This window comes from Diadema antillarum, unplaced genomic scaffold (genome assembly GCF_040938485.1).
Source record: "Diadema antillarum isolate AM-2024a unplaced genomic scaffold, OU_Dant_1.0 seq00000775_RagTag, whole genome shotgun sequence".
Classification (NCBI taxonomy): domain Eukaryota; kingdom Metazoa; phylum Echinodermata; class Echinoidea; order Diadematoida; family Diadematidae; genus Diadema; species Diadema antillarum.
This window is the reverse complement of record NW_027271664.1, coordinates 1,694,461-1,707,970: the sequence shown is the minus strand read 5'-3', so window position 1 is coordinate 1,707,970 and position 13,510 is coordinate 1,694,461. Positions and strand designations below refer to the sequence as shown.

General features: G+C 36.6%; 1 protein-coding gene and 1 long non-coding RNA gene across 2 annotated transcripts; both read right to left on the bottom strand.

Moving 5' to 3' along the window:
* Positions 1-27: 27 nt before the first annotated feature.
* On the bottom strand, positions 28-828 carry LOC139738942 (uncharacterized). The gene has a single exon (XM_071649565.1). The coding sequence runs from the start codon at positions 826-828 to the stop codon at positions 28-30; it is 801 nt and encodes a 266-aa protein (XP_071505666.1).
* An 8,201-nt stretch (positions 829-9,029) lies between these two features.
* Positions 9,030-13,155, bottom strand: LOC139738952 (uncharacterized). The gene is made up of 3 exons (XR_011711485.1): positions 12,741-13,155; positions 10,172-10,269; positions 9,030-9,731 (listed from the first exon to the last, which is right to left on the bottom strand). It is a non-coding gene; the product is annotated as an uncharacterized lncRNA (long non-coding RNA).
* Between the last annotated feature and the right edge of the window lie 355 nt (positions 13,156-13,510).

Here is a 13,510-nt window from a genome sequence, read left to right as displayed (position 1 = left end):
TCAGTTTACGAAAATAACATATTTTGTTTAAAGCTTTTTCAATTCACTGACTGACCATATTCTTTTTCTCACGGTGGATCCATTGGTTGCTTTGACCAGCACGATGACTCTGCCATCACTGGACCATGCTGCACACAGTTTGTCGTTTCTTTCCACTTCTTCTTTTGCTTTGGTCAACAGGAGGCGATTTTCTGCTGTGAGATCTTCCTCAATCCCTACATGAGTACCTTTCAGTCTTCTCCGGCTTTTGATGACCGTGTCTCTGGTGCGGTAAGTGGTGAACTTGACTATGATGGCGCGTGGAGGTGGTTGTTTCCTTGCCCCTGGTCTTAAACTGGTGGTACGCGGGGCGCCCACACGGTGAGACCTGTCAATCTCATGTCGCTGCAGCTTGATGTTCAGCTTCTCCGAGGCTAGATCAAGCATCACCTGGTCTGTATCCTCCTTTGGGTTTTCCGGGATGCCATATAGCCGCACGCAGTTACGACGCGAGTATTGTTCAGCATCATTCATGTCTCGTTTGAGCTTGGCTATATCGGCTGAGTCAAGCTCGTGTTGTTTTTGCAGTGACGTGATGACACTCGCCTTTGATTTCACTTCAGCCTCCAATTCGATCACCTTGCCTTCCGCGATTTCAAGCTGTGTTTGAAGCTTTTGCATTTCGTTGCGGACTGCTTCCACAAGGGAAACTTTGAACAGCTCCTTGAACTGCTCACTGCTGAAGAATTCTCTGACCTCTTCACTTATCTGTTCACAGAATTCAGAAGCATCGACACCAGGGGGAGAAACAGATGAACACGATTTCTTTTGACCCCTGGTCCCTGGCATACCGATTGATGAGCAAGGCAATTCACCACACTGTAAACAATGCAAGTTGTTGAATAGCCCCTGAAGTAATCACCCCTTTCAGAAATATATTGAATGTCATCAGCGTATATGTGATAATTATTTTTGTGCTGACGCAATATGTGTCCCAGGCTAATGAGATAAATGGAAAACAAGGTGGGCCCGCCCACAGAGCCCTGCGGAACACCGCATTTGAGAGGCATAGCATTTGAGTTACAACTGTTGACACACACTGCCTGTGAATGGCATGAAAGGTAAGATTTAAACCATTCGTATGCCTGACCTTTTACACCAAGAATTTTGAGGGTGTTTAGCAAAATTGCATGGTTAACAGTATCGAAGAAATGATGAGAATGAGAAATGAGAAATAATTGATGGTGTAAGATTTCGGGCAAAGTTTTAACATACAACAGCATGATCAATTCGATACTGAAAGTAGCTGCTCTATCCTCAGGCAAATTATAGCTCTTTTTCAGGCCGCTGAAGTATCTAACTGAGATCTAAGTTAAAAGAGATGTGTCACTTGATTGTTGGAAAGTATTATATTTTGGTATCTTTCGAGTACGATAACCTTGAAGCGCTAGGTCAAGGAATATTTGTTTAGAAATCAATATGACTCGTAAAATCGGAATGCGATGGCATCATAAAATCATAGTTGTATCATTTTTTTTTCGTTTAAAAGATGGTTATAAGAATCTGTCCGCTCTATCAAGTAATATGCTACACATCTATGTTATATCTGCATGTTTGCATGTTTTTTTTTTTTCTTTCTGAAATTTTTTCTTGATCGGTATTTTGATTTATGATAAAATACTAACTATCGCGGCAACACTTAGAGCATTTAAGTCACTTCAAAAATCTTGTAGTGGAAAATGCGGGCTGTTTGTTGCATCAAGCAGAGGTAATATCCCTTTGTACATTCGATTCAAGCACCATGTACATCATGGCGTACGTGACAAGTAAGACACCGCATCAACATCCAAACCAACCGATATGTCTTCGAAAACAGTATAGAAAGCACTCATGTTCAAGAAGGCTGGACCTGGAGATTTATCCCTTTATAATTTCGTGAAGGACATGAAACCAGGGCTTATGTAGCTACTTATATTGCCTTTCTTTTCATGCATATTGTTTGCGGTGACTGGCGTACTTACACATAGGAGAGAAATTTTACAGTATTTGTCATCTTCGTCACAGAAGAATGTGGCTTCCTCTTTCTTCGACCGAATCATTTAGGAGTATCGGCAGTGAGAAATAAAGGATTTCTGTGGAGGCGCGCAGGATCAAGACTAGCCGACATCTTGTCACAAACTTCACATTACCTGATTTTTGCCGCGACGTTTCTGTGATATTCCGTTTAGATGGAAACCAACAAAGAATAGATGGAAACCAACAAAGACATGATTTGTATTATATCATATTATCGCAGTCGAGATTATTACGAAAAGCAACAAAACAAAACAAAACCTTACGCCACAAAGAGCCACATTCTATTATATAAGTACTGAATGTCCATGAAGTCGATCACGTGAAGGTTTATTGGAATTAGCGAGGACAGGTTTCACTAGTCATTAGTATACATATACACTAAGATAAGCTATAATCCAAACAGCTTATAGGCATGTCAGAAAAAGAGTTTACTTGTATGCAAACACAAGATGTGTAAACTTAATGATATTAGGTTCGCCTGTTTTATTCTTCCTTCATAAGCAATAAGATTGAAATGTAGTTTAGTAATCGATACATGTTTTTTTTTTGTGTGTGTTTGATATTGCCTTTTGCGTGCGTGTTTCAAAGTGAATCTATGTTCCGAAGTCTTCACGGTTTCTCTATCTATCCAGTTTGCCTGTAAAGGGAATCTCCAATTTGCATCCCTTTTGTTAATGTATTTGGCTTTTATTCTTTTTTAATTAAAGACCTGAATATAAGAACGACCCAAGCCCAAGTTTTGGCCAAATTCAGTTTGACATGGGAAATTGTAGCTTCTGCATGGACTCATCTTGTGTATAAATGATAAATCCTAATTACCCCCGGAAGTGCCTGATATGAATGCGTTAAATCTTATATGAATCGAAGAATGAAGGTCTTGGGTCATTCTTACATTCATATTATAGCACCCTCTCTCATCCTTCTCTCATCTCTATAGCAGAATATCATGAATATGATTCAAAGAACAACCCAAGTCCATATGATTCTAAGAACGACCCAAGTCCATCACACAAAATGGCCTCTCCACAATTAATGAAAATGTTAATTGTCATAATACTATTTGTTCTAATTTCTATATACAATGTTGCCTTCCCATCACAGTTAAATCGAATATTATTGGACAAATAAAAAAAAAGATGAAGTTTTTTTTTTTAAAGTTTACTCGAAATGGTCTTCCATGGACTTCGGTCGTTCTTATATCCAGATACTCAATTGTTAATTTATGTGTGTGCTTTCTTTTTGTTGTTTCATACATTATGTTGGTACCTGAGCATCTGCGTGTTTTTATGAAATATGTTATTGTATATAACTATTCTTAGTTTGAAGAGAATAAAGAGTACAATAATAATAGTAATAAAAATGTGGCGTTTTCTGAATGTCTCTCAATTTACCATGTCAAGCTGTGATATTGTTTGTTGTTGTAATATAGGCACTATACAAATTCTTCATGTTATTATCCATAATATCAGATTATCACATTAGAATTCACAATTCCAAACTAGCATGTGTTCAATTTAGCCTAGTGATGTGCGTGACAGGAAAAATAATGAATATATATATATATATATATATATATATATATATATAGAGAGAGAGAGAGAGAGAGAGAGAGAGAGAGATAAGTAACAAAGCTGCAACAAAGTTCATGCTGTATTCACCAACGGTTTATTTCTTCACACAAATTTTCGAGCGTCTCGCCGCCCTTTCTCAAGTGTTGGGCGGCGAGACGCTCGAAAATTTGTGTGGAGAAATAAACCGTTGTTGAATACAGCATGAACTTTGTTGCAGCTTTGTTACTTATCTTTTTATCTTGCCAACACGTGGACTACCTTATCAACATATATATATATATATATATATATATATATATATATATGTATATATAAATATATATATATATATATATATATATATATATATATATATATATATTAGTTAGATTCGGTTCGGTTGCACTCAAGTTCTTTAAGCTCTTTTCAGAAAAATCTCAAAGCCAATTTTCTAAAATCATATGTGTAATTATTTTGCCGTAATCGCTTAATTTATTTATTTTTTTGCATATACTTAAATGATGCCTCGCTCGGATGACCTCACCAGTTTGATTAACTTGCTACTTTTTAAGCATTTATACCATAAGTTAGTCATAAAACATTATATACTATACTTTGTACATCCCGTAAACATTGTAATATTCTCCATATTTTGAATTTTGCATGTTACGTCACTTCTGACTTTGATATACTGTACTAAAACCCTATGTTATATTTTTGGAACCCACATCCTACAAGCTTTGCTTTTTAGTGGGTTCCTCATATTACACGTTAATTATATGTCCTTATACATTTGTGCATTATTGGTTCAAACTGACCATTGTGTGAAAAACATTTCTGCTTCAAATCAAATGGAATATAAAACTTGTATGAAATGTGGAATATGGAACGTGAATAAAATATATATATATATATATATATATATATATATATATATATAGAGAGAGAGAGAGAGAGAGAGAGGGAGAGAGAGTCAAAGAATTTTAGCGGGATAATTCGTTGGATGTCACTGCACTACACCATAAAACATTTTTGGTCATTTAACTAGTGCATTGCGACCACTTGACGTGAAAGTGAAAGCTGAAGACTAAAAAAAAAAAAAAGAAATTCGGAGAGAATATTCTCTGACAATTTGGGATTGACAATGGATACAGTCTGTATAGCTAAATTGTTTCTGGTACATTGTGTGCTCTGAGTGCCGATTGACTCATAAAACCTATTGCATTGTACACACTGTCCAAAGTCCCTAACACAGAAAGAGTTAAGAGATCATACATGTCATAGCGAGCAGGCTATTCCTGTTTGGTTTTGAGAGTATGTTAGATTTGCATCCACCCTTTCAGCCCGATGGAAGGTCTCTCATTTTTGTGTGAGTAGAATATACTTTTTGCATTCCTCCAGTATAAACGTGTGGAGTAGTCAAGGAAGAATGATTGGGAACTGAAACGTAACACGGAGTATAGATAGTACTTAAGGGGAGTACTTTCTGAAAGGCATACTGAGTACAATCACCAGTAATGAAGGAGCATATCAAAACCAACTGTTGTTTCTTCAATGGTAAGTACTCATGTTCATAAATGATAACGTTCGACCTGGCAAAGAGTCTGTACGTTTCTTTTCAGTCGCCTACAGATCCAAAGGCAGTTGGATTAATCCAGTAATCCAGGGGTTGAACATTTTTAATAAGGAAGGAGATCCTGGCAGATGTACCCACTGAAACCAATAGTTACGCCTTCGACGCTTTCATCACAATGTTAGGATATCGCTTCCTCATTTCTCTTTGTGAACGAATCATCTAGGAGTAGCAACAGAGCGCAGCGGACTTCTGAATAGGAGCTCACGATTAAGACTCGGTGACATCTTATCACAGACCTCATAACTAATAGTTGCTGTTGCGTTTCTTTGTGATATTGCTACGGACAGAAACAAAACAGGAAATACTCCAAGATTTGTATTACATTCTCGTACTGTGAATTATAGCGTCATGATGAATTGTTCGACTTAATGCTCTGTACATTCTTTGGATGAGAAAAATTCTACTCACCAAGATTGAACTGTATTGGTCTTGTTTGTATCAGTCGCTGAGAGAAATGAAACGGCACGATGAAGTCCCTTAATGTCATCCGCAAGTTATACTGGAATATTTTTCTCCTTGTGGTATTATCTCTGGTGTTCTCTCAGGCCTGCATGTTGTGCAATGGAGGGGACGTTGTCAATATACCTGTCAACGCAGGCGGTAATTTGACGTTGGAATGCAATGGCTATGAAGGAACAGATAGCTTTCGATTTTCCAAAACAGAACACCAAATGGATAATACCAAGGACGACGACTATTTCGCGTTTTACTCCAGGTTAGACGAAAACTTGCCAAAGCGAGAAAGGATGAATGACCACACCATCAGCACATACGTAGAAGATGTGAACGGAACTGGTTCCCTGTACTTATCTTTCACTCATATCTCATACAGTGACTCCAGTAGCTATACATCGTCGGCGTTTTCACGAACCGACGCTATTTCGTTTTTGAGCGAAAATGCAGTTCTGAGAAAATCGCGTTTAAAGATCTCACAAGTTTTAGACAACGTTTTCAATGACTTTTCCTGTCTTGTGTGTGAAAATTTTGACAGGGTGATGAGAGTGGAAGTTGCTCTTCCTATCCATAGTGTAATTTTAGTGTGAATTCAAAAAATTTACGATATTTCTGTCTTCAAACTCACTGCGTCGGTTCGTAAATCCATCGTTTCTTGCGCGCACCATAGGTTATGTACTTAAGCGCGGGTCTCACGAACCGACGTAAGTTGTATTACGCCGGTTCGTGAGACCCGCGCTGTAGGGCCTGTACAATAGGTAACGTGCAATACGCGTGTATTTACGAACCGTCGCTATTTCATTTTCGTATGTGTTTACATACAAATACTATTAGGGCTATACCTGCTTATCAACAATAACCTTATTAATTGAAATTAATTGTCATGTAATGATTGTTGTGATGATTACAATACATTTAGTGATAATTAAGATGATAATACAAGCCAGTTTCTCTTAATTGTTCTAAAAAGAGCCTGTTGTCATTGTTTTCATCTTCATTTAGTACACGCATGTATTGTTATTATAGCTGTGGTTGATCGTTCCAAAGATTTCTTTGCCCCCCTTTTTTTTGTGGATATATTATTATTTAACACTTTTGCATTTGGACATCTATCATTTGGTAATACATGTATTCGGTATACTGTGTTTCATATTTTTTTACTTTTTACTGTTTTTTTTTTTACTTAATTAACTTACTTTTTCATTTTTTCACATTATTTTTAATTCAAATTCAGTTCACTTCTTTCATAATAATTATGAATGTTTGTTCTAAGATGAAGGATACCGCTAAATCTTGGGAAAAAGACGTGCCAGTCAGTAATAATTACTTGTATTTACTCATCTTTCATACTCATGCATGCACTCTGTTATTTCTTTCTCTGAAATAATATATTAATTTCTTTATTTCTTATTATTCCACATATTTGTGACATTTACTTTGTCACAATTTTTATCAGTGTCATTATTGTCATTTGGCTCTCATGCGAATTCACTCATAATTCCTCATTTTCCATCTTTCTCTTTCCTGCTCAACAGATTCTATGATAGCTGCACCTGATCATATAAAAACATAAACTCATCCTGCATGCACTCTTCGAAATTGATAAACTCCTAAAAATACATGAATATCAACACTATCAGAGTTTCAAGCTTCATTTTAAATATATAATAATGGTCATGTTTTATTATGCCTTTTGCAGCAATATATTGAAGAGGTACATTATGTAATCGAAAAAACATAGGTCCTCAATAAAATATCAAATTTGAATTATTCAGAGATGAGTACTGACAATGGGAAGGATAACAATTGTGGAAGAGCTCCATAAATCAATACATATCTAATGGCAAATGGAGATGGAATCAAGATTCAAGAATATGTGTAATTCAAGTTCATTATTATATCAGTTCTTGTGTGTTCACAAAAAGAGGAACACAGTTCGAACATGCACACCAAATCTTACATCGTACATTTACATCTATAGAGTGCGGACGGAACATATACAAGAGAAAGAATAACATTCTCAAATTAATATATCAAGCATAACTACATGTATGTATATGACCACACAAAGATGTTGCTGCATATGCATGAAGCTTGAGAGTGCTGCAACACCCATATGCTCAGATAAAAACTTGATGTGTATCATACAAAAGAGAAGAGGTACTGCATGTACATGTAGTTACACTATTCACAGGACAGTAGAGAAAAAGCACGAGAGAGGGAAATGGGTGTCTAAAATAGGTCGATGTAAGGAGTGCCAAGCCAATTAAGTCTCTAATAGAAGTCATACATATATAAGGAAGTAAATTAATCACAACATAAATGATCATGCTCATGTTAACCTTAATTAGCATCTAAAAATGTGTGTAGAAAGCCCATAATATCAGCCTTTCGCCCCGAAGGCTTGTTACATATGAGAAAAGAGAAATTTTGGCCGACCCCCCCCCCTCCCTGTGAATCCTTAATCCACCAGTACTATAAACACATTCTGAGAATGTGTTTTAGTACATGTACTAGCAAATTCACAAGAGGGGTGGGAAAATTCAGCCAAAATTGTGTGTGGCTAAAATAATTAAAAAGAAAGGTCATCAGCAAAACTACGGGGTGGATGCAGACGAATTTTCATGTGATGACTAAAAAAAATGCAGCTAAAGGAAAAAAAAAAGACGGCGGAGAGGGGCCAAGGCTAATTTGACTCCCCTCCCCCCCCCCCACCAAAAAACAAACAAACAAACAAACACCACTGTTTTACAGTACCTTTAAAGGACTCTTAATTTTTTTGTTTGTTAAAAACAAACGTCTCGAAGTAAAGAATTCCATATTGTAGGCGAAATGTAGACCGATACAGTGTATAAAGTGTACATCCCAAGCTATTAAAGAAAAAAAAAACAGATTATGAATATCATTTAAAGTAAGAATTTCAGTGTGTTTAATCATCTTTAGTTGAGTTGCAAATGACATGTACATATTTAATAAGAGCAGTAAACTTCGAAGCGCCCCCAAGCCCTTCTATACTTAATTATTCATGTGTAAAGGTAGCGCCAGGGCACTCCGGTGGTCTAGTGGTTATGACGCTGGTCTAGTAATCCAGAGGTCGTGGGTTCGAATCCTGCTTGGGCTGCCTGTGATTTTTTTTTTTTTTTTTCACAGCAGCCTACAAACTGCACACTGCAGTTGCGTTACTACGGATGGAGACAAATGAATAATCTATTATTTTAATATACGATGTTTGACATCCTTATTGCAATCACTTTCTTTAATTGTAAATTTAGAGACATAATGAATTATTATTAAAAGAAATCAAATTTCTGTATTTTGTTGTGAGTTTGCATGGGAACATACACGTATCATAATTTACAATTTTAGTTAGATAAAGAACATCTTATAACAGAACTGTCTAGTGATGGTTGAATAATTATGTCAATTTGTTATAAGTCCTATCATTTACATGGAGTGCATGTTCCCATGTTTATAAGAATCATACGTGACACATTCAAAGTGGGTTGAAGACAACAAAATAATAAATAAAAGAATAAAGGAGAATAGAACTTAATCTGATTACAGCATCATCTAAATATTGCCAATGTGCACTTAGAAATCTATCAAGATTTATCACAAGGTTATGATTACCACACAAAACCTTCAAGATTTATTATCATGAAATACATACCAATGAACACTTAAAAAAATCTAACATTCCATATCCACATGAAGCTTTCCTTGATATAAATGTCTCTCTGTAGTGTTATTAAAGTGTAGCAAAATTGTAATTACGACATCACAGAATGGAATGCATTGTTTTCACCTTCAATCTTAGGATCTCCTTTCATGTTTCCACTTTACAATCACATTTCACTGTAGATATACCGTCCTTATGTTGTCGCCCTTCATCCCAATTTCTCCCTTCTATCCTATCTGTAGATTGCCTTCTTTCCTAAGCCATTGTATTCACATTCCTTGATGATCAGCACGATGCTGTACTTTTTTCTTCTTCTCTGAAACAGTCCAGCTCTTCGCTACTGCATGGCATCAGTCATCTGAAAGAAAAGACAGAAATTAAGAACTTTCGATTAAAATCAAACATCATGATACAAGATACAACTTTCATTTTGAGAAAAAGAAATCAGCCAACTAAACTGTAGTTGAAATTATTTTGCTCTATTTGTATTAAACATAAAACAAAACGGTATACAGGATCAAAGAATGTCAAAAAAATACTGCTGTTTTTGATGCATATTCAAATTGTCTCGCCTTTTACATATTTTAATGATGCAAGATCTTATGTCTAGCACTTAGTAAGTCTCATGTAGAATTTAAATTATTATTCACATGAATAAATCTGCATGTCCTTGTAAACAAGGCATTGCTTTGAAAAAGCTGAATATTACTAATTGCATTTGGGAAAGAGTCTACGACAATCAAACTTGTTTATTATCAGAGACTTTAACATCTTAATTAGACCTAGACTCTACATTACCATTGTATTCACATCCGTTGGTGATGTACACGACCCTGTACTTTTCCTTTTCTTTTCTGAGACAGTCCAGTTCTTCGCTACTACATGGCACCAGTCATCTGAAAGAAAAGAAAGAAATTAAGAACTTTTGATTAAAATCAAACATCATGGCACAAGATACAACTTTAATTTTGAGAAGAAAAAAAAACAGCCAACAAAACTGAAGTTGAAATTATTTTGCTCTATTTATATTAAACATAAAACAAAATGGTAGGCCTATGCAGGATCAAAGAATGTCAAAAAATGCTGCTGTTCGTATTTGATGCATATTCAAATTGTCTCTTCATTTACACATTTTACTGATGCAAGATATTATGTTTAGCACTTGGTATGTCTCATGTAGAAATTGAATTATCATTCACATGAATATAAATCTACATGTATTTGTAAACAAGGCATTGCATTGAAATAGCTGAATATTACTACATGTACCTGCATTTGGGAAACAGTCTATGACAATCAAACCTGTTTCTTATCAGAGACTGTAACATCTTAATTAGACCTAGACTCTACATTATCATTCAGCTTTTAAAGGTATTAACCATTCACCTATAAAACACTGGCATTGTCATGTGCATCATATTTCTTTGACACTGCACATATTTTCATGAAGTCTGCACAAGAATGCAAATGAAACACGTCTGCTGTTTGGTATTTATGGAAAAAAAAAATCACTAACCCGGAAGTCCTTGGCCTTAGGAATAACACGTGGCGAGTTAGTAGGAATTGACGTTAAAATAGAATAAGAATAGATCTACTAAATAGGCCTTTGCCTCATGAATGTCTGGTCTAATTATAGACTAAGTGAAGTCTAGACCTTTCACTTTTAAGTTACCAGTGGTTCACAAAATTTATATTATAGATCTAGACTACATCTAGATCTAGACATCTGACAGGAACGGCGCAGTGTTTTCAAAAGTGTGGGGGCCCACTTCCGGGTTTCATGAGCTAACAAAGTGATGACACCTTATGTATTCCTTTGTATGGTGCACAAAAAGTGTGGGGGCCCGAGCCCCCACGGCCCCCACGGCTGCGCCGGCCCTGTCTAATACTATTAGATCTTGGCAACTTTTGTCTTTGTGACACGAAATTAACACGTCACGGATGATATTGCGGCGATATCCAACAGGATGACAGTACCACTATTACTGACTCAGTAAGTTGACATAGATAACTAACATCAACTTGTTAACGTACGTTAGAGATGGCACCATATACAATAACCGGTGACACTGACACTGACAGATCTAACGACTACGTTTAGACTAACGTTAAAGAGTTAGACTCGCCATCTCAGTAAGTCGGCCAAAGACAAAGTCAATACAGGGCTAAGTCAGTGTTACTGTTATGTTAGGCCTAACAAATGTTAACGGTTACTCGGTTAGGTTAGGTTTACCAGGACTCAAGAGTCCTGGTAAAATCAGTCGAGGGACATTTCTTAGAAGTCCTTCGATTCCAAGAATAAAAAGGGTGAAAGAACAAAGGGAAAAAAGGAAAGAAGAAAGGACAAAAGATTATGTACGGATGCTGTGGAAATCGACAGCGCTACTGTATCACTATCAATCACGCGTGAATATGTAAACGCCATTTGGTTGGGCCGCATTCACAAGTTTTAGGGAAAAAAAGCCCCACCGCTGTGCTTCAAAGGTACTCCACTCGAACTAACGTTAGACATAATGTCACATATCTACACACAGTACGGTACTAGGGCTGAATTCACAAGTATACTATAACACTGCACTGTACAGGAAAGCCACCTAACCTGTAGAGTACTACTCGTAGTGTTTATGTAGTATCACGAGACCACATACTGTCATAGATGACATCTACACCAACGCTGCACACTGGCACTGGTCCGACGGTCCCTGACCAGGAAAAATTACTGTTGGACACTGACCAGTAACTTTTTCAGGAATGGACCAGTAAAAATTGGGGGAAAAATGGGTGGACTCTACCTACTATTACCACTAGTCTAGATGTAGATCTAGAGCTAGACTATAGACTCTGTGTTAATTTGACTTGGTCTTAGACTTCAGCTGATCTTAGTTTTAGTAACTGGCATTATGTACAAGTAAAGTCTTAACTTAGACTTAATAGTTAAACTTGAAAGTTAAAGTCTAACATGTCTAACTTTATTCTTTACTCTTCCTTTGAGTTTTACTTTTAGACTTTTTACTTGTCTTTTTAGTTTAGTAGGCCTACTTTGTCAATCTCATGATTTCATTTTCAACTCAAGTCAAGGCATAGCCATGAGTGTCTTCGAGACTTTGACATCTTGCATGTCTTGCACACAGACGTTACGACTACGTCTACAGTACTCAGTAGTCTCAGAAGTAACGACATAAGTTGAAAAGAAACTATAAATAATATGATTTGGGATCTAATTTGAAATTGGATGGCGTTTACAGACTAGGCTTCATAAGCATCACGCGATTGAATACATGGGACTACACTCTACCGCAATTAATGGTTATGGTAGTCCAACTGAAACTGTTATTTTGAGCATGATTTTAATAGGATTATAGCTTACCATTCACTTCACTCGTGGACAGTGGGCTGGCTTAGGTCGTCATTCATCTTTCAGATGGTTTGGTTCTCACTCTGAGATCTGGATTAGGGCCAAAACCTAATTCTAGGCCAGTAAGTTGAACAAAGCTCAAAATAATGCAACTGCGACGGTTCGTAAAACCCGCATTGCTCTTCACCCTAGCAATTCGGGTTTCACGAACCGGCGTATCTTTACTGCGTCGGTTCGTGAAACCCCTTTTTCTCAATTTCTCGATATTTCGAGTACCGTCGTTTTTTTCTTTCTTTGATAAAATTAAGAATAATTAATTTTGTGATCTAAAATTTTGGGATTTGGTAGAGTTTTGAAAGCACTTTCATTTGGTACCAATATCTCGATTTTGAAAATTTTGACCAAAATCGAAATAGCGTCGGTTCGTGAAAACGCCGACGACATGTTCAATATCATCGAAATGCAAGGGATATGTAACGACGAAAACGTTTCATGTTCGTGTGTTTGAATGCACTAGTCTTGTTTCTTTGATGCACACCCATCAGGCCACCAACACCTGGAAGTCAACACCGTAAATTGTAACATCACAGGGTTACAAAGTGAAGAGTATGACTGGACAATTAGTCTGCATCAGTTAGTAAACATGAATTTGTCTGCTGGATCATTTACGGTTTCAATGAGACAAGAGTTTTCGACATATCGTTCATTAGAAATTACACTTGATCCCTTTTCGAACGCCACTCCAATCTGGTGTGATATACTTCCATTATCATTACCACCAT